We start from the raw sequence: 20,704 nt of genomic DNA on the forward strand, positions 1-20,704 counted from the left end.
AACCATGCAAGGTTATGAGCTCTAATCTCCCAGAAACTATGTTGCTGGACAATGCCTCTATTCCCCCAAGAAAGGTTACAAATGTGGGAGCCCTTGATGAGACCTGACATTCTGATGTAATTCCTCTCCTGCCAATTTATTGCATATTTATGCTTCCAAAGCTTGGCCCAAGGGGTTGACGATTCCTTGAGCCACCTCCACCAAAGTTTTTCTCCTGAAACTCTGCTGAGTATTTTAGGGTCATGAAGCCCCAAACCTCCATGGGCATTAGGTTTGCATAGCTTGTCCCAAGCTACCAACACCCACTTCTTTTTCTCTTCCCCTTTTCCCCAAAGAAAATCTCTTTGAATATTTCTAATTTATTGTATAACACCTTTGGGAGCAGGGAGAGCTGAAAACATGAATATGGGTATAGCCTACATGACAGCCTTTGCAAGAACAAGGTACCCAACCAAGTTCAAAGATGTGTAGGTCCATTTCCTGACTTTGTCCTGAAGCTTATTGCTGACCGGCTCCCACACTCCCTTACTTAGAGGTTTTCCAATAAGAGGCATTCCAAGGTACTTGGAAGGTAACTGAGCCCTTTGATACCTAAGAATTCTGGTGAGGTTCCTTTGAATAACAATGTTAATATTGAAAAAAAAAACCTTTGATTTTTCAAGGCCTACCTTTGTACCAACCGCCAAAGCAAATTCGTTCAGGATTTGTTTGAAAGCTCTAGCTTCCTTGACCGTAGGAATGCCCTGCAACATTGTATCATCCACAAATTGTTGATGAGTGGAGGGATCCCCATCTGGGGTAAGTTTCAAACCTTGGATTCTTCCTTTGACATTTTCTATTTTGATCACTCTGCCTAGTACTTCCATCATGACAACAAAGAGGAAGGGGGAGAGTGGATCCCCCTGTCTGAGACCCCTACAGGGAATAAAGGTTCTAGAGGGAGATCCATTAAGTAGAATTGAGAAGCTAGTTGTGGATACAAGGGCCATAACCCATCTTATCCAGTTGTAGTCGAAGCCATAAGCTCTTAGCACTTCCTTGATGTATGCCCAACTTAGCTTATCATAAGCTTTCTCTAGGTCCAATCACATGATCATACCAGCTTTCTTATTTCTCTTAAGAGAGTGTACCACCTCATGAGCTTGTATGATGTTGTTGAGAATCTATCTTCCTTCCACAAAACCAATTTTCTCCTTTGAAACAAGAGCAGGAAGAAGAAGGTTGAGTCTATTAGTGATCACTTTGGAGATAATATTGTACACCACATTACATAAGGCTATGGGTCTGAATCTGTCCAGTGTCATAGCTTTTTCCTGCTTTGGAATCAAAGCTATGAAAGAGGCATTAAGATCTTTCAAAACGGTTTTTGATCTCTTAGAGTCTTCCACAACTTCAAGCATATCTTGTTTGACTGTTTTCGAGCAAGCTTTGAAGAAATCCACATTGAAACCATCAAGGCTAGGAGCTTTCCCATTTTGTATCTCATTGATAATTTTAATAACCTCCTCTTCTGACACTGGCCTATTAAGATTGTGGTTGTCTTCCTTGGTTATAAGCTTAGGAATGAACTTTGTTAATTTGTTAATGAACCGAGATCAGTCAACAAGAGGCTCCTCTGCTATGCTAAGGAAGTGTTTAACTAGGATAGATTCTATTTCTATGTGTGAGACAATCTCTTTCCCTTGAGAATATTTAAGTTTGGAAATTTTGTTATGGGATCTGTGATCCAAGGTTGATCTATGAAAAAACTTTGTGTTTCTTTCTCCTTCTCTAATCCACTGCACCCTCAATTTCTGTCTCCATAAAATATCCCCTTGCATCCATTGATCTTCCCATTCATTTTGTAGAGAGTTGGCCTGAATTTTCCTTTCCTTAGTAAAGCCCTCTGAGATGTTGATTTGATTAATCTCTTGGATTTTCTGCTCAACTTCCTTTTTGGCTTTAAAAATATTTCCAAACTCTTGTTTGTTCCAATCTTTAAGCCTAGATTTGATGTGTTTGAGTCTCTCTTGTAGAATGAAAATTTTAGTGCCTTGAACGGGCCTTTCTTCCGTCCACCATTTGTCAATATTTATGGTGAAATTAGGGTGAGAAAGCCAGATATTTTCAAACCTAAAAGGTCTATTCCTTGGTGTTCCCATAAAATAAGCTTCCATCAGGCCAGTGGTCTGAGCCTCTGAAGGGAACGATTAAAGCTAACATATCAAGACCTTTGATAAGGAATTCCTCTGAGATTATGAATCTGTATAATTTAGAGGTGACTTGAGAAGCCTCTCCTCTCTTATTATTCCAAGTAAAAATTCCATTTGTTGTTTCTGTGTCCACTAGCCCCATATTATTCATGAAGTTGTGGAAGGCAATGGATTCCCTGCCTAGTTTTCTTATACCACCTTTTTTCTTTGTAAGAGATGTGATCATATTGAAATCTCCTGCCAGAATCTAGGGCATATCAGGATATCTCTCCCTAAGTTCCTCGAGTCAGGTGAGAAGCTTTAATTTGTCTTCTAGTTTTTTAGGACCATAGATGTTACTAATCATGTAGATCTCCTTATCCCCCAACATTTGAATCACCATCAATAGATCATTCCTAGAAGCTTCATCATCCAGTATTCCAAGATTTTACGGATCCCATAGAGTGAGAATCTCTCCCCACCGAGTTATCTGCTTTAACCTCTATATACTCATACTTGATTAACCACTTACTGTGCATCTCTCTGATCTTGTCCATTGAACATTTTGTTTCTTGAATAAAAATCATATCTGATTTTTCTTCTTTTATTCAACTACTAAGATTTCTTCGTTTCCTTCTACTTCCTAGACCCCTTATGTTCTAGGTGGTAAGGTTCATTAAGAAAGGTTTGTAAAGGAGTAACAGGTAAGATCCTTCATCTTACCTGAGTTAATCATAAGTTTCCCACATTCAGATAGCAACACGTTCTGTTTTTTCCTTCCTCTTTTCCTACCCGGGTTCTTTGAAGAAATCATCGGTGTATCCTCCATCATTTTCACTCCACTATTCTCCTAGATGTCATGGTTTCTTTTGACTCCAGAGAACTTCGTTTGTGATATCCAAAGGAAGAGCTAATTGAACCCTATCAAACTCCTCTTTAGGCAAAGAGTCAACCCCTTTTGTGATTCCCTACTCCAGAAACTTTTCTAGATCTAAATTCTCCCTTTATAGAATCTCCATGCAGTTCATAAGCTTGTGTTCTTGCCTCACTTGGGGTCATCTCATGGTCCCCATTGAGATCCATCATGCTTGACACATTATCTGTTTGTTTGCTATGTTTTGGTATATCCTCCATGTTAGCATCCCCTTCCTTCTCAGTGGGATTAGTCTCTGATTCCTGGTTTGTCCCATTGATTTCGACTTCTTCTTCTAAGATCTTGAAACTATTGTGGTTCGATTGTTTGGCTTCAATAATTTTATTTTGGTGCCTCTTGCCTCCTTTCCCTTTACCCATAACCTTAGTAAATCCTTCGGGATCCTTGCCTGTAGTGGCTTTCGTGTTATTCTCTTGGTTATTCAATGGGCAGTCCCTATATAGATGCCCATGTTCATGGCACTTACAACACCTGAATGGGATGTGTTCATAATCTACCGTCTACACCCATTCCTCATCATACAATTCAAAATGATTGCATTCGGAAGTTCCCTAGATAAGTCCATTTCCACACATATTTGGACGAAGGAAGTGTATTTACCTCTTAGAGTAGTATCTGATATTTTTATAAAATGCCCTAGCCTGTTACTGATAGCCTTGAGAGACTTCGATAGCGAATAATATAAAGGAAGGGAGTAGAGTCTTATCCATACCGACACCGAGGTGAAGCTTCTCATTCTAGGACAAATTTCATTACCCATGGTCTCATGTAATGGTATGCAGACGCATAAAAATAGGGTCCTCCCTCGAACACTCTGTCTTTGTCCATTAAAGCTTGTGAACACTGCCATGAAGAAACCCTTGGACCCAAGGTGAAAGTCTACTTTTCCATTTGGTTTCCAAAGGTTCCTTATCCATGCTTGCAAATCCTTCTTCGTCAACCAGATCCCCATAAATTTACAGATAACAGCATATTCTGCCATGTGTTCTCTGTCCACCTGCAATGCTGGGTCACTTAAAATGACTTGAGGAATAGTGGTCGCCTTAGGTTTACATGCCCCTAATATATTCATGGGAGAAAATTTCCGACTGCTACCCTCTGTCCTCTTCTCCTTACCAGCTTCCTCATGGGTCTCTTCCTATTCTTGAGGTCCGATGGTTTCCAATTTTTCTTTATTCGTAACCTTTGTTGTCACCTTTGCAAAATTCTTAAAGCAATGTGATTCAACTCCCTTCCTTTTGTCCACAACCACTTGACTGTGGGAGGGAGTAGACCTCCCTCCTCCGCGCCCCACCATGGTAACCAGCTACACAAACCCTAAAGCAAAACCTTAGATCTAGTTTGCAGAGATCCAAATCAACCTCTCTTTCCAATTTCAGTAGATTGGGTAAAAATCCTTATTTCCCTCTAAGTTATTCCTTTAAGTATGTATAAATTAATGTATAAAATTATTTTTTGGAATAAAACACATTAAAGATTTTGGTCGATGCATTTTGAACCAACAAGTGTGGTTCATCTTTAGGGCACGATGAAGAAGCAGATCTAGGAAGAGGGTTAAATAGGGAGACAGGTCAACCTAACAGTTAGAAATACGCTATATTTGACGAGGGGAGGCAAATGGAAAAATTTAATCTTATTTAAATAGATTTAATTATTTTATTAATTGTTTATTTAATCAATATATATTAAAGTCAACTTATTAACCCAACGGTTATATTTAACTAGGGTTTTGATAATATTAATAAATTTATAAAAGGGTTTTATTTATCTTATTAATATATTGTCTTGTTATCTCAACGTTTATATTAATAATATTTAATTAATTAATAAAATGACCATTATTATTATTTTGTTAATGTTTCTCCTATTTTTTTTAACTAAATATTAATACTAATATTACTAATAGATATCAACTTTCATATTACTAAATACAAATGATATTAATTTTCATAATTGATACTAAGTATTATCATTAGTATTATTAATATTTTTTTGATCAGGTAAGAGTAGGATCTTCTATTAATCAAGTTAAAAATACATAAATTACAAGCAGTAGCCCCATGAGAGTACAACCAGCAGATGTGCAAACAAAAGTTGAACCACGCAACCAAAACCATGCGCAGTCCAAACAAAACAACCTGGGGGTTACCTGCATTAACAATGGACAACAGGCAATGAGAATATCATTTTATCATGTTGTCAAGTGCTTAAAGAAAACGAGCCTCCAAAAGAAGCTTCAAGGGAGGGTCCACCAGACTTTCAACCAAGAAGAGTAACAAGAAGCTTTAAAGAGCAAGTAGAGCCACGCACTGTTTGATTCGACCTAACAATATCCACTAGGCCCACTCAGACCCACAACCACAACCGGGGGCCCACAACAACCCACACCAAACCATCCTTACGGAACTGATGTAAACTTTATTCCTGCCCTCTAAACTTTTTTCAGGTCTGAGATCCAAGCTAACTTGCACGATCAACCATACACCATTGACCTCCTATCAATGATCCAATGGTGTACAAAGATATCAGGTGGAAAAGTTGCACGAGGAATAACCATCCGATACGAGTGGTATTCTCTCACCTCTCCCTACTATGTGTTGCCTGATGAGTGGAATCGGGGCCTTCCTCCAAAAAACCCGATACCACTTAGATCCCGCCTGATAAACCTCTTGTGGTTTTGGAAAACTGAGCCTTACAGAATAACTACCATGCTCTTTCGCAAGCTGTTGGTGTAGATCAAGCGCATCGGATGGTTCTTGTGCCATCCTTCCAAAATCACAATTGAACCAAAAAATCCATCAACTTTTCCCCCTAAAGATCTATTCCATAGATGACCCAGTCTATAGTGCATCCAAAGTAGGTCTGAGGGAGTATTGAGATGAGGATTGTGACCCACCCCCCATGACGGGGAACAATTTAGGGTTCCCTTTCCTCCCTCCTGTCTTCTGTACCATCTTATTCCTTCTTGTGAATCCATAGCTCTATATCTTTGTCCACCTAATAGAGACAATCCTCTAATAGCTTTCCTGGGGGTACAAGATCCCATTCAAACAGAGAATCCCTATCCATGTCAGTGACCCCCTCATTTGCCAAGTGATCAGCTAACATGTTAGCTTTCCTCTTCACATGGACAAAGCTGACCATTTTTAAGGTTTGTAGGTGGGATTGGATTCGGTGAAAGACTTGCAAAAGCCTCCAGTGCTTTGAAACTTTGTCTGGAGAAGTACCATTACAAATTTTCAGGGTCGTTCTGATAATCAATTCCGAATATGCTTCTATGATGATATTGTGTACATTAGAAACTAACAGAATTTCCAAGCCTTGTTCTACTGCCATAAGCTCTACCATGTTGTTAGTAGCCTTGCCCAAGTGGCCATGGAATATTTTCTTTATTTGACCCTTTTCATCTCTTATAACCCCTCCAAAGCCAGCTAACCCTAGATTACCTTTAGAAGATCTGTCTATATTAACCTTTAGGAAGCCATGTGGAGGAGGCCGCCAAATATTAATATTTGCGCGAATTTGGCATAGCCCCTTGGTTAAGCCCTGAGGGTTTATAGACTGTAGACCCAACTGCATAAGAATGCTTGCCTCTTGGGGAAAAGGAGGATCCTTAGGAAGATTCCTTAGTAGGATTCTTATTGTATCTTTGAGTTGCCTCAATATTTGAGAAATTATGCATTTGGGCTCTCTTGATTTGTCTTTGAATATCTGATTATTTCGCTCTTTCCAAACATTCTAGGTAACAAAGCCTGGTACCAGAATCCAAGCTTTGTTAATGATTTCATTCCCTGAGAAATTTACCTGCCAGTTCTTCAAGGTATTGGAAATACTGAGACAGTCCCTATCTGTTTGCCTAAAGATTGAGGCTACCTAGTCCCATATATTTGAAGTGAAAGGATAGAGGTTGAGAAGGTGATCCATTGTCTCCTCTTGAGAGCCACAGAGAGAGCATTGGTATGGGCCAATAAAGCCTTTTTTTTCTAGATTCTCCCATGTTAAGATTTTCCTTTGATTCACTAACCAGATAAATAACTTTATTTTCATCCATTGGGGACCTTGCCATAGTTTCTTCTAGACTAGAACAAGATTCGTATAGTTAAATCTTGTTACTTCTTGTTTGGCTTCTTTGAGGTTAAAGTTACCTTTGGGGTTCTTTCCCCATCTTAGTTGGTTAGGTAAGGATGAAACCATAATCCTTCTATGATCTAGCTCCTGGGAAAGAGTTCTTGCCAGGGCCTTCAAAGGACTATCATCATTGCAGCCTAGATCCTTCCAATTCCTCCATTTCTCATTAGACCCATCCTGGTCCCAGAAATCATTGACCATAATCAGCCCTTTATTATCTGTGTCTCTCTTGAGAGCTACTAAACCATGCTTGTATAGGATGGGTTCTTGTTGCCAGTTGTCCTCCCATAACCTTGCTAGGTTCCCTACTCGAATTTCCCAGAAGCAGTGTTGCTGAACAATGCTTTTATTCTCCCATGCCAGATTCCAAATATGGGAGCCCCTGATTTGCCCTAACATTCTAATTGATCCTTTTCGTGCCAATTCTTGGCATATTTTTGTTTCCACAACTTAGCCCATGGAGCTGCCACTTCCTTAATCCATATCCACCAAATTTTGGCTGTCGAAACTCTACCTAGGGTGTCAAGGTCATGAAGCCCCAAGCCACCTTGGTTTTTGGGCTTGCATATCTTTTCTGAGGCTACTAAGGCCCACTTGTTTTTTTCCTCACCTCTGCCCCACAAGAAATCCCTTTGTATACTCCTGATCTATTGCATAATGCCTTTAGGAGCCAGAAGAGCAAAGAACATGAATATGGGAATAGCCTACAAGACCGCTTGTGTGAGCACCAAGCATCCTGCCAGATTTAGTGACCTGTGCATCCATTTCATGACCTTGTCCTGAGGTTTGTTGATTGTTGGCTCCCACTCACTCTTGCTAAGAGGTTTATCAGTAAGATGTATGCCCAGATAATTGGAAGGTAGTTGTTCCCTTTGAAACCCAAGAATTCTGGTAATATTCCTCTAAATGGAAATATTGGTATTAAAGAAAAAAAATTGGATTTGTTGAGGCTTACCTTTGTGCCTCCTACCATAGCAAATTCATTCAATATATGTTTGATCTCTCTAGCTTCCCTGACTATGGGTATACCCTGTAGCATCGTATCATCCACAAAATACTGATGAGTGTTTTCTTCTCCATCTTTGGTGAGTTTGATGCCTGGATACATCCTTCAGCATTTGCCCCTTTGAACGCTCTACCTAGCCCTTCCATCATGAGAATGAAGAGGAAAGGTGAGAATGGATCTCCCTATCTAAGACCTCTGGATGGAATGAAGGTTCTTGATGGAGCTCCATTCAGCAGTATATAGAAACTGGTCGTGGTAACTAGTGCCATAACCCATCTTATACAAATTTGGTCGAATCCATAGGCCCTTAGAATTGCTCTTATGTACGACCAGCTTAGCTTGTCATAGGCTTTCGCTAGGTCCAACTAAATGATCATACCCGATTGTTTGTTTCTTTTGAGAGAATGTACCACCTCATGAGATTGTATGATTTTGTTGAGGATTTTTCTTCCTTCCATGTAGCCTGTTTGCTCCTTCGAGATTAGAGATGGTAGAAGGGGCTTGATTCTATTGGCTATGACTTTGGAAATAATTTTTTACATCACATTGCATAACGTTATGGGTCTGAAACCTTTTGGAGTCATGGAATTCTCCTGTTTTGGGATCAGAGCTATGAAGGAAGCATTAAGAGCCTTTAGAACCTTCTTAGATCTTCTTGAGTCTTCCACAACCTCAAGGATATCTTGTTTGACTATTTCCCAGCAGGTTTTGAAGAAGTCCACATTGAACCCATCCGGGCTTGGGGCTTTTCCATTTTTCATTTCATTGATCACTTCGCTGACTTCCTCTTCCGACACTGGCCTATTGAGATTGTGGTTATCTTCTCTTCTGACCAATTGAGGAATGTATTGAGTAAATTGTTTAATGAACTTGGATCTATCTTCTAACGGTTCCTCTGCTATATTGAGGAAGTGTTGTAAAAGGATTGATTCCATATCGTTGTGAGAGACAAGCTCTATTCCCTGAGAATATTTGAGCTTGGTGATTCTTTTATGTGCCCTGTGAGACATGATGGATTTATGAAAAGAAATTGTATTCCTTTCCCCCTCCCTAATCCACTGTATCCTTGATTTCTACTGCCAGAAAATTTCCTCTTGCAAGAATCGCTCTTCCCATTCTTCCTACAAGGAGTTTGTAATCTTTAGTGCTCCTCGGTAAATCCATCTGTGATGCTTATCTGATTAATATCCTGTAGCCTCTGCTCCACTTCTTTTTTAGCCCTGAAGATGTCCCCAAATTCCTTTTTGTTCCACTCTTTAAGCTTTGATTTGATGTATTTGAGTCTCTAATGGAGCATGAACATTTTAGTGCCTTGGATGTTCATCTCTTCTCTCCACCATTTCCCAATATTACTGATGAATTCAAGGAGATCTAGCCAGGAATTTTCAAACCTAAAAGGTCTATTCTTGGGTGTGCCCATAAATGTGGCTTCCAGCTGTACAGGCTAGTGATCTGAGCCTCCAAAGGGCAGAATAGAAACTTTTATGGTTGGGCTTGCGAGAAGGAGATCCTCTGAAATAAAAAACCTATCTAGTTTGGAAGCAACTTAAGCAGCTCCTCCCCTCTTGTTTTCCTAGGTGAAGGTTCCATTTATTTTTTCTGTGTCCAAAAGCCCCATGTTCATTATAAAATTCTAGAAATCCAAGGAGTCTCTTCCTAACTGTCTAGTACCACCTTTTTTTTGAGAGAGAGATATTATCATATTGAAATCTCCTACAACAATCCATAGAAAATTGGGGTACCTAGCTTTGAGATCCTCAAGGGAGATGAGAATCTTGAGTTTGTTTGCTTGCTTTTGTGGTCCATAAACATTTGTTATCATGTAGACTTCCTAATCCCCTATAGATAGGTTGACAAACCATAGAAATATAGTTCTTGGAAGCTTCAGCATCCAGGATCCCAAATTTTTGTGGATCCCACAGCATGAGAATCCCTCCCGCTGAGTTCTTTGCTTTAACCTCTAAGTACTCATATCTGATTAGCCATTTTTTATGAATTTTTCTAATCTTTTCCATCGAACATTTTGTCTCCTGAATAAAGATCATATCTGGTTTTTCTTCCTTAATTCTGTGACTGAGAGTCCTTTGTTTCCTTTTATTTCCTATGCCTCTGATATTCCAAGTTTTGAGCTTCATTAAGAAAGGTTAGTAATGGAATAGTTGGTAAGATCTTTCATCTTACTTGAGTTAATCAATAGTTTCCCACATTCATTGAGTAGTTCATTCTATCTCTTCCTACCTCTCTTCCTTCCTGAGTTCTTTGACGATTGTTCTTGTACATTTTCCATTGTTATGACTCCACTGTACTCTTGAATTTCATGATTTCTTTTGACTCCAGCTCCCTTTTCTTGTGATCTCCATAGAACAAGTTGTTGAACCCTGTCATAGTCCTCCCTTGGTAGGGAGTCCACTCCTATAGTTGTCCCTTGTTCCAGAAATTTTTCTAGATCTAGATTTTCTTTATCTAGAATCTCCTAGAGCTCAAATTCCTCCATTCCCACTTCACTTGGAATCATCTCCTACTCCTTAATTATCTCCATACAGCTTGGTTGGTCATCCTTTTGCTGGTTCTCGACCATGATATCCTCCATGTTGTCTTCCTTCACCTTTTCATTGATTATGTTCTCCCTGTCCTGGATTATTTCTTTGCTCCCCTCTTCTTCCTCTAAGATTTTGAACCGATTGTGTCTTGACTGTCTATCCTCATTATCTTCTTTTGTGGACGTTTACTGCCTTTCCCTCTGCTCCTGACCTTGGTGAAACCCTCTTGATTGTTATCTTCAACAGTTTTTGCATTTCCTTCCCTATTGTTTGCTGGGCAGTCTCTAAATAGATGTCCATGTTCATGACCTTTTTGGCACCTAAATGGGATGTACTCATAGTCCACAGTTTTCACCCATTCTTCATCATACACCTCCAAAATTATTACTTCTGGAAGAGCTCCCGATAAGTCTATTTCCACACAAATCTGGTCAAAGGAGGTGTATTTTCCTTTTAGAGTGGCCTTTAAGATCTTTAGGAAATGCCCCAGTTTATTGCCTATTGTTTTCAGAGATTCTGGTAGCCAATAGTCGAAAGGAAGAGAGTATAGTCTACTCCATATCGGTACCAATTTGAACGTGTCACGCTCTGGGACAAAGTTCATCTTCCATGGCTGCATGTAGAGTCCTGCCGCATCATACAAATATGGACCTCCTTCAAACACTTTGTCCTTATCCTCTAGGCTCATGAACACCACTATAAATAAGCCTTTAGACCCTAAATGTAGGTGTATTTCCCCCTTAGGTTCCAATGACTCCTTATCTAGATATGTAGTGCCCTCTCCATTGGCCATAGCTCCATAAACTTACAAATGATCGCATGTTCCGTCATATGATCCATATGTGCTTGAAGTGCAGGATCACTCAATATGACCCCTGGAATGGTACTTGATTTGGGTTTGTAGACCCCCGTTGCCCTTATGGAAGGATGTTTTGCATGGCTTCTTTCATTCTCCTCCTCTCTGTTTGTTTCTGATTTATCCCCTTCTTGTTCCTGAAGTTCATTTCTTTCCAATATTTCTTTGCCTTTTGCTTCTGTAGCCTTTTCCAGAGGTTTTTTAAATTTTTGCTTTCCTGCTTCCTTATTCTTGTCTGTAACTACCTGACTGTAGGAGGGAGCAACGCTTCCCCTGCACATCCCACCATGCTTCCACAGTTCAAGCCCTAGATCACCTTCAACCCTAACTCCAAATTCTTCCGCTCCTATTCTAAAAAAAAATACTTATTAGTATTATTAATATTAGTATTAGTATTTAGTATTAATATTAATAGTAATAGAATTATATTATTATCAAATTAGTATTTATTATTAATATTAATTGCCTTAATAATATTAATGATACTAATAGTATTAACTATTTATGTTAATATTAATAATACTAATATTCATATTAAAAAAAAGATATATATATATATATGGGGTTATTGGTTTATATTTTTAAATTAAAAATAAAATATTTTCTACCTAATTTTCATTCCAGTTAAAAGTAATCGTTACATTATAGGCATTGGAATAATATTTCTCTCTATTTAATCTCTTTGATTCTTCATCTTGTCTTGACGATGAGCCACACTGGTTATTTTAATTAATTCTAAATGTGTCGACAAATAAATTTTAATGTAATTACCACTCAAAAAAAATCTCTCAAATATTCAAGATCTAATATACCCAAAAATATTCAATTTGTATAGAGTTAACAAATTAAACCTATAAATCAAAACAATTTTGACTAAAGACCTCACGAAACATAGCACAGTTTGACTATGGCATGTCAATGTACCATAATTAGTATTCAATGTCTATATATTCTGAAAATATATGTTTTATATGTCTTTTTATTGGGGCATAACGTCAAGTTTTCCATTGGATATTAATGTGCTCTGTGCATACAGTAAACACATATATCATATATTGGTTATTTTGAGTAAATGAATTTTTTATTTTAAAGGTCGTAGTCTAACGAGGCAGAGGAGTTTCCCGGAAAGTTATGGAAATTCCTATCATATTTAGAGAAAATCTGGCAAAGATTTTTGTAAATCCAATTTATAGTTGTTAAACTTCAAAATTTTAGGTGTCCTAGACATTTTTGATGGTGTTGAATCCATTTCCACCATCAAAAACACAATTCAAATACTGCCTCTACAAGATTTTTTGAATTTGTTTTTTCTCAGATTCCAACCACTTTTGGTTGTCCAGGCAATTCCTCTGCCTCAATAGACGACTCCATTTTAAAGAAAACAACCAGTAGTTCGTCATTTCAACAAAAAAAATACAAGATGGATGACTTTCATTCAATAAAGAAAAATCCATGAAAAGAATGAGTGAGCACCATGTATTAGTATTAGTTTAGTTGAAATGGACAATTTGAGTTAATATCATGTCTTAGTTGAAATGGATGATTTGAGTTAACACCATGTCTTAATTGAAAAGGACGATCTCGGTTAAGTTAACAACACTTGAGTCAATAAGAAAAGGAAAATCCACCAAAATCATGTATCCCCATATACGACTCCTTATTGAAAGTAATTTCACAAATCTAGTTGATATCCACAATGCCACCATTGCCTTAATTCCTTAATTTTATCAATCACCCATCTGAGTAGCCGATGACAACATCCAGGGATTTCATCCTCATCACCATTGTATTAATGCTCATCTTTGTATCTACAAACAACCATATCATGATTCATCATTATCATGTGAAAAGTCGTGAACAAGTGTAGGTTGATATAGAAGACCTACAAGCATTAAAACATTTCGTCACATATGATCCCACGGTCAACAGGGATATTGTTGCCAATCATGTCTGCAACTGGACTGGTGTCACCTGCCACCCTCATAAACTATGTGTATCTGGACTAAATCTATACAACATGAGTCTGCAAGGAACTATACCTCCACATTTGGGTAATATCTTGTTTCTTAGCATGTTGAACCTCACTTTTAACAGTTTCTCTTCCACAATTCCGAATGAATTGGGCAAGTTGTGTTGCTTAAAATGTCTATTAATTAATAAGAATCACTTGATATTGTCCATTCCAGAGGCTTTAAAATATTTCACATCTCTCATGATGCTTAACCTTTCCTTCCATAAATTGACAGGGCCTATTCTGAGTGGTCTCGACCAATTAGAAATCTTATGAACTGGAAGTTTTGGCTTTAGGAAATAACTTCCTTACTAGCGCTATCCCTTCTCAACTTGGCTTGGCTGTTAGAATTAACAGTCTATCTCTTTTAGCAAACCATCTTAGTGGAGGAATCTCGCTTTCATTGCTTAATTGCCTAGGGTTACGTACCTTAGCCTTGTATGGCAACATGCTTGTTGGTGAAATGCCATGGGAGATAGGTACAAAGCTCTCAAATTTATAGGCCTTACTGCTCGGACGAAATGAACTAAATTGTACCATTCTGAAATATTTAGGAAAATTGAAAAAAAAAAAAAAAAGGAAGACTGAAAGGAAAGAAATTGGCATCATAGAGGGAATGAGTTCAGAGCTACGCTCTCAGAGAACCGAATGATGGTTTTAGAGGAAGAGAAGGTTTGAACAGATTACCTTGTATGCAACCTTGGAGCAAAGAAGGAATGCAGGGAGCTTGTGTATACCCGCGGAAGATCAAGTCGGAGATTTGCAGACAGTAGCAAAGGAGAGGACGCAGGAAGAAGCGGGCGCTGAAGGTTTAATGGCAGCAAGTGCGGGGAGGGGAGAGATCCCCTCCTACAAGAGCATGGCAACGGGGGAGGCAAGTAGGGAACGAGCGTGGAATGGGTCGAAGTCAAACAACGGAGAGAACCCAACAAACGGAACCAACTGGCAGACGGGTTTAAGGGGAAAATGCCTCCCTAGGGCATCGAAGAAACCCAGGTTCATAATACCGAGCAACAAACTTGAAGAGTATAGGAGTTACATGAAAGATTATGCCTTAATATGTAAATTTGTAGGGTTCTGGCCATCTGAGAAAGATTTATCCAAATGGATACAACAGAGATGGAAACCTAAGGGTCATGTTGAATTAAAACTGGGTGCCAAGGGTTTTTTTACAGTAATATTCTCCAACATAGAAGACAAAGAAAGGATTTTTGAGGGAGGCACCTATTTTATGAACAATGTTGGTTTTTTTATCCAACACTGGGAAGACTGCTACAATCCAGACAAGGAGAAAATGCTAGCAGCCCCGGTCTGGATAAGACTCTTTGGGCTTCCAATGGAGTTTTGGGATCCAGAGATTTTAGAAGGGATAGGGAATGCTATAGGATCATTCGTGAAAGTAGCTGAATCTACTAAAAGAGGGAGATATACGTCCTACGCCAGAATATGTGCGTATATGAATATAACTGAACCCCTCCCAGATTTCATTGAATTAGAATATCATGATGAGATCTGGCAACAACCAGTGGATTATGAGCATATACCGTTCTGGTGTAGATGATGTCATGAATACGGTCATCTTTTCAGGCAATGCCCATTAAACAGAACAGAGGAAGCAGCGGATAAGAGAGAAGAAGAGAGGGCAACAGCAGAGGAACCAGGACGGGAGGAAGAGGGATTTAAAGAAGTACAGAACAAAAGGAAATCAGGGAGCAGTAAACCCCAACGACAAATACCCAAGGAAAATATACCTCTGGAAATGCAAAACAAATTCAAAGTCCTCCAGGAAGAAGAAGTCGAGATGGAAAAGGAAGACAACGACGAAGAGACAATGGAAAATTCAAAAGAATCAGAAAAACAGGTATCAGGACAAAAGGATACAGAACACGGGGAGGCAGAAGAGAAAGGGGAACAGACAAATGAACAAACTCAAATGGAGATAGACCCACAAAAAGACAAAGGAGGAGAAGAGGAGCGAATAATGAGGAAATTGCTACAGGAATGGAGGTTGTTAGATGAAAGATTCATCCCGGAGGAACAGAAGCAAATATATAAAGAAGCATTTCAAAAATATAAGGAAAAAGCAGGGGTAACAACAGCAAATAAATTGGAACAGATAGAAACGCAAGGGAATCAGAACACGGGAATGGGCAGCTCTGGAAAAGGAGGAAGAAAAAGGGGTAGGTGCTCGATGAGCGAGACAATCCAGGAGGTAGGAGAGATGTTGGTGAACTCAGGAAGAGTCATACCTCTATCAGAGGTATTTCAACTACCCCCAAAACTATTAAAATGATTATTACAAGTTGGAACATCAGAGGTCTTAACAGCAGAGGTAAATAGAGATATTTGAGAGACAGATTAAAAAGAGACAAACCAAGTATAATGATAGTCCAAGAAACAAATATTAGTATGCAAAAAATGGAAGAAATAATGAGCAGAGGTAATACTCGGTATGAGATAATGGGGCAGGACGCGACAGGCAGTGCAGGAGGATTGGCAATCCTATGGAACCCGGAGGAAATACAATTTGAAAATTGGATAAGCTTCCCTCGGATCCTCTCAGGCACTTTTAAGGTGATAGGGTCATCTGAATGGGTAGTCCTATCAGGAGTTTACGGACCACACTCTCCAATGGAACGTAAAGGATTCCTACAAAACTTGAAAGCAATACGAAGACTCTCCACAGAGATGCCATGGATTATAGGTGGTGACTTTAATATGATTACGACCTTAGCAGAAAAGAGAGGAGGATTGAGAAGGATAGATCCAGATATGGAAGCATTCAGAGATATGATATCGGAACAAAGAATGGTGGATATTCAAACAATAAATGGTACCCATACATGGAATAATCGTAGAGGAGGAACAAATCAAATAGCTTCAAGATTGGATAGATTCCTAGTCTCGGAACAAATCATGATGAAAGATGTGTACATAGAGGCTATGATTCTGCCAGTAGTAGGCTCAGATCACTAGCCAATAAAGTTAGAAATCGACCTCAAGCAGAGCCCCAAAAGAAGACCATTCAGGTTTGAATCATTTTGGCTCAGGAACCAGCAGTTTTTACCAAAAGTAGAAGAATGGTGGACTACGAGCAGACAAAGTGGGAGAAGTAAAATGCAAACATTCCAATTAAAATTGAAAGAACTTAGGGGGAAAATAAAAAAATGGAACAAAGAAGAATTCGGGGATATTTTCAAAGAGCAGCAATGCTTAGAGCAGAAAATGAGTGAGTTGCAACAGGAGAATATATCAGAAGGCAGAAATGAAGAGAGAAGCAGAGAAGAAGGAATAGTAATAGGCCAACTTGAGGAGCGAAGAAAGCAGGAAGAGATCTTATGGAAACAAAAGTCCCGAGTACAGTGGCTCAGAGAAGGAGAAAGGAACACGAAGTTCTTTCATCAGGCCATGATCCAGCACCGACAGAGAAATAGGATCTTCTCAATTAAAAATACGGAAGGCCAACGCATAACACAGCATGAGGAAATGGAACAGGAGCTTGTAGGTCACTTTAAAGGTATTCTCACTGAACCCCAAAGGAACAGAACAGAGGCTATAGGCAGGATAAGCAATGAAATCCCAAAGCTAGTAACTAGGGACCAAAATTTAGCCTTGATGAGGGCAGCAACCCTGGAGGAAGTGGAGGAAATAGTGAAGGGCCTGAAAAGAAACAAAGCCCCAGGACCAGATGGATATACAGCGGAATTCTATCAAGCAAGTTGGCAGTTCATAGGAGAAGAAATCCTAGAAGTTGTGGAGGAAGCGCGCAGACAACAAAAGGTATGGCCCAGACTAAACTCTACTCTTTTAACTCTCATCCCTAAAACTGCCCATTCAGAAACAGCAGAGGGCTTTCACCCGATTGCTCTCTGTAACGTTATCTATAAGATTATAGCGACCTTAATGGTAAAAAGACTAAATCCAATCCTCTCCAGCATAATATATCCAGAACAAACATGGTTTTTGGAAGGAAGGCCAATATTAGATGGTCTGGTAGTTTCTCAAGAAGTAATACATACATTGAAACAAAAAAAGGAACCAGGCATGATGATTAAATTGGATCTTTCAAAAGCCTACGATCGCCTAAATTGGAACTATTTAGAGTCAATTCTACAGGCTTATGGGTTCTGTAACAGATGGGTGAAATGGATACATAGCATGATCTCCATGCCTAATTTTTCCATCCTCCTGAATGGTACACCAACCGCGACCTTTAACGCTTCAAGAGGACTGCGCCAAGGAGACCCCTTGTCTCCATTCTTGTTTATAATAGCGGCTGAAGGATTGGGAAGGTACATCAAAAAAGAGCTGAGAGAGAGGAAAATAAAAGGGCTGCGACCATGGGGAAACAACATCCCTGTCACACACCAACAGTTCGTAGACGATATCATGATATTCTGTAAGGTCTCACTGAGAGAGGTCAAAAAGGTAAAGGAGGTCCTAGAATTATTTATGGAAGCTTCAGGTACTGAAATTAACAAGGACAAATCGAGCACCTTTATTTTCAATTCACCTGAAATGGTCAAATCCCATTTGACAAGAACGCTGGGGTTCAGAAAGGGAGAATTACCTACAAAATACCTAGGCACCATGCTTGATGTAAGTCTGTTAAGGATAGCTAACTGGCAGCCTACCCTAGAGAAACTTAAGAACATATTAGCTAACTGGTCCTTTAGGTCTCTTAATATAGCAACAAGATTGGTGCTTCTTAAATCAACTCTCCAATCAATTCCAATCTACCCTCTATCGGTAATGGTAGTTCCGAAAGGGGTATGTACCAAAATGATTGAAATTTTCTGGAAATTCTTATGGGGAGGGACAAAACAACAAAAGAAATGGGCCTTAATTTCATGGAACAGCCTAAAAAAAGCAAAGGAGGCAGGGGGACTAGGGCTAAGAGATCCACTCATATTGAACCAAGTCCTAGCGGCGAAACTATGGTGGCGCTAGATGAATGGGGGCAAAGACTTATGGAAAGAAATATGGACTCTAAAATATAACATGCCCACTACAGCTGAAGAAATCATGAGAAAGGAAGTGATGCCAAAAGGATCTACGATATGGGATCTGGCGTGCCAGAACAGAGACATCATAAACATGCATGCTTTTTGGGAAATAAGAAATGGAAGGACAACAAAATTTTGGGAGGAAGCCTGGCAGCAGAGGGGAAGAATGGTGGAAATTCAGGAGATGCAAAACATTTACAGGGAAGCCAAGGCCAAAGGCTTAAATTATGTCAATGATTACTGGAAGGAAGGAAGAGAAAATGAGATGTGGAGGGAGTGGAAAGAACCCGAAGAATGGGATAATAACATCAATGATGATCTAAAAGCAAGGATAGTAAAAGAGATGGATTCAAGAAGGATTAAAAACAGAACTGGACCAGATATCCTCAGATGGGGCGGATCTACAAAAGGTACCTTTACGATCAAAGAAGCATACACCATAAAGTCTAAGCAAGCGCAGGAAGAACAGTTACAAGAATGGAAACAATTATGGAAGAACAGGTGGTGGCCAAAGGTCACCATGTTCGCCTGGTTAGTGGGAAGAAGACGCATATTGACATGGGATCAAATTCAGAAAAGAGGGTTCCAAGGACCACCAAGATGTAGTTTATGTAAACAAAATGTAGAAACTCAGGAGCATATCTTAAATTCTTGTCCGGTAGCTCAACAACAGTGGGAAGAGACCAGAAGCCTCTTTGGAAAGATGAACCGTAACCCCCAGGACATAGTACTAACTATATTCCAATGGGGGAAGGGACAATTTCAAAGCCCGGTAGTGAGAAGAGCATGGAACCTGGTAGTGGGATTCAACATATGGACCATCTGGAAAGAGAGAAATAGAAGGATTTTCCAAGGTAAGATCACCTCCCCAGAGGAGTTATGGAAAAGAACTCAAAACCTAATAAGAGAAACAATCCTAGCGGAAGCTTGGGACCAGGAAGATTGGAAAACTACGATAGAAGAGAACTGTATTTTAAGGAGGCTAAATCTGGAACAAGGGATGGTCCATCCTTAGCAACAAAAAACACAGAGAATACAGAACCAAAGCCCAGCCGTGTTCATTCGTCCACAGGACGGCTTCATCAAACTTAATTTTGACGGAGCGTCAAAAGGAAACGAGGGCCTGCTGGATATGGTGGGATCTTCAGAGATAACCAAGGTCAAACCAGGTGGATTTATGTAGACATAGGAGGTATAATGAGTAACAATGAAGCAGAATTCATGGCTGCCTATCAAGGAATCAGGATTGCAATAAGAAATGGATACATGAAACTAGAAATAGAAGGTGATTCAAATTTGGTAATAGAGACAATCAGAAAACTAAATAATGGGAAGGCATGGGAACAGGTGGCTAAGAGCTGGAGGACGGCGGGTCTTATCCAGGACCTGGAAGAATCAATGAAGCGTATAGAGTATAAGGTTATTCATCATGTTAGGAGAGAAGGTAACAGAGCTGCAGACTACCTTGCTAATTGGGGCTGCAACGAACCAGACGGGAAAGTGGATAGCATATGGACAACTCAGCTGGCAGGGACAAGTTGGGAGAACTTAAATCGAATCACCAAATAGGATAATAATGACACAACACAGTTATGATCAAGTTTACATCCAGACCCTGATCGGGGTGGAGAAAAGGGAACTGTACAGAGAAATGATGGTGTGCAGTGCACGGCAGCACAAGCCACATCTCAGGGTAATCATATTAAGGGATGCAATGATGGCATGCAGGAAAGGTTGAAACTCGAGACAAGGAACCGTGAGAATGATGGAAAAGTTAGGAGAGAAAAATGGTGGCACTAAGTCGGTGGATCGCAGGATAGGTGACGATAAATCTACAGGAGCAGGAGAAGGGAATATAATTGACAGATCGAAGATTAGAAAGGTGGCGAAGTTTGAAGCAATCTGGCAAAGAAACCCTGGTTATCGTCTCAGAAGAGGGCAGGAGGCTATGGAAGAGGGAGGAAGGAAGGCAAGTGAAAATAGTGGAGAGGATGGCAGATGGATGGATCGGGGGAAGCACAAGCAAGAAGTCCGGAACGCGAGAAAGAATGA

The 20,704-nt window shown here is 39.6% G+C and overlaps 2 protein-coding genes across 2 annotated transcripts; both read left to right on the forward strand.

Annotated features, from left to right (window-relative positions):
- The first annotated feature begins 16,064 nt into the window (after nucleotides 1–16,064).
- On the forward strand, nucleotides 16,065–16,622 carry LOC149162317 (uncharacterized). Its single transcript, XM_089435156.1, has one exon. It carries the CDS (start codon nucleotides 16,065–16,067, stop codon nucleotides 16,620–16,622), a length of 558 nt encoding a protein of 185 aa, XP_089291282.1.
- Nucleotides 16,623–19,849: 3,227 nt separating this feature from the next.
- LOC149162318 (uncharacterized) lies at nucleotides 19,850–20,221 on the forward strand. The gene has a single exon (XM_089435157.1). The coding sequence runs from the start codon at nucleotides 19,850–19,852 to the stop codon at nucleotides 20,219–20,221; it is 372 nt and encodes a 123-aa protein (XP_089291283.1).
- Nucleotides 20,222–20,704: the final 483 nt, after the last annotated feature.

Source organism: Pinus tabuliformis, chromosome 5_2 (genome assembly GCF_031772625.1).
Source record: "Pinus tabuliformis cultivar Carrire ecotype Pingquan chromosome 5_2, CPIR1, whole genome shotgun sequence".
Classification (NCBI taxonomy): domain Eukaryota; kingdom Viridiplantae; phylum Streptophyta; class Pinopsida; order Pinales; family Pinaceae; genus Pinus; species Pinus tabuliformis.

Excerpts from the sequence above, each read along its gene's own strand:
- LOC149162317 (XM_089435156.1), top strand. The coding sequence starts at position 16,065 with ATGGAAGAAATAATGAGCAGAGGTAATACTCGGTATGAGATAATGGGG.
- LOC149162318 (XM_089435157.1), top strand. The coding sequence starts at position 19,850 with ATGAGTAACAATGAAGCAGAATTCATGGCTGCCTATCAAGGAATCAGG.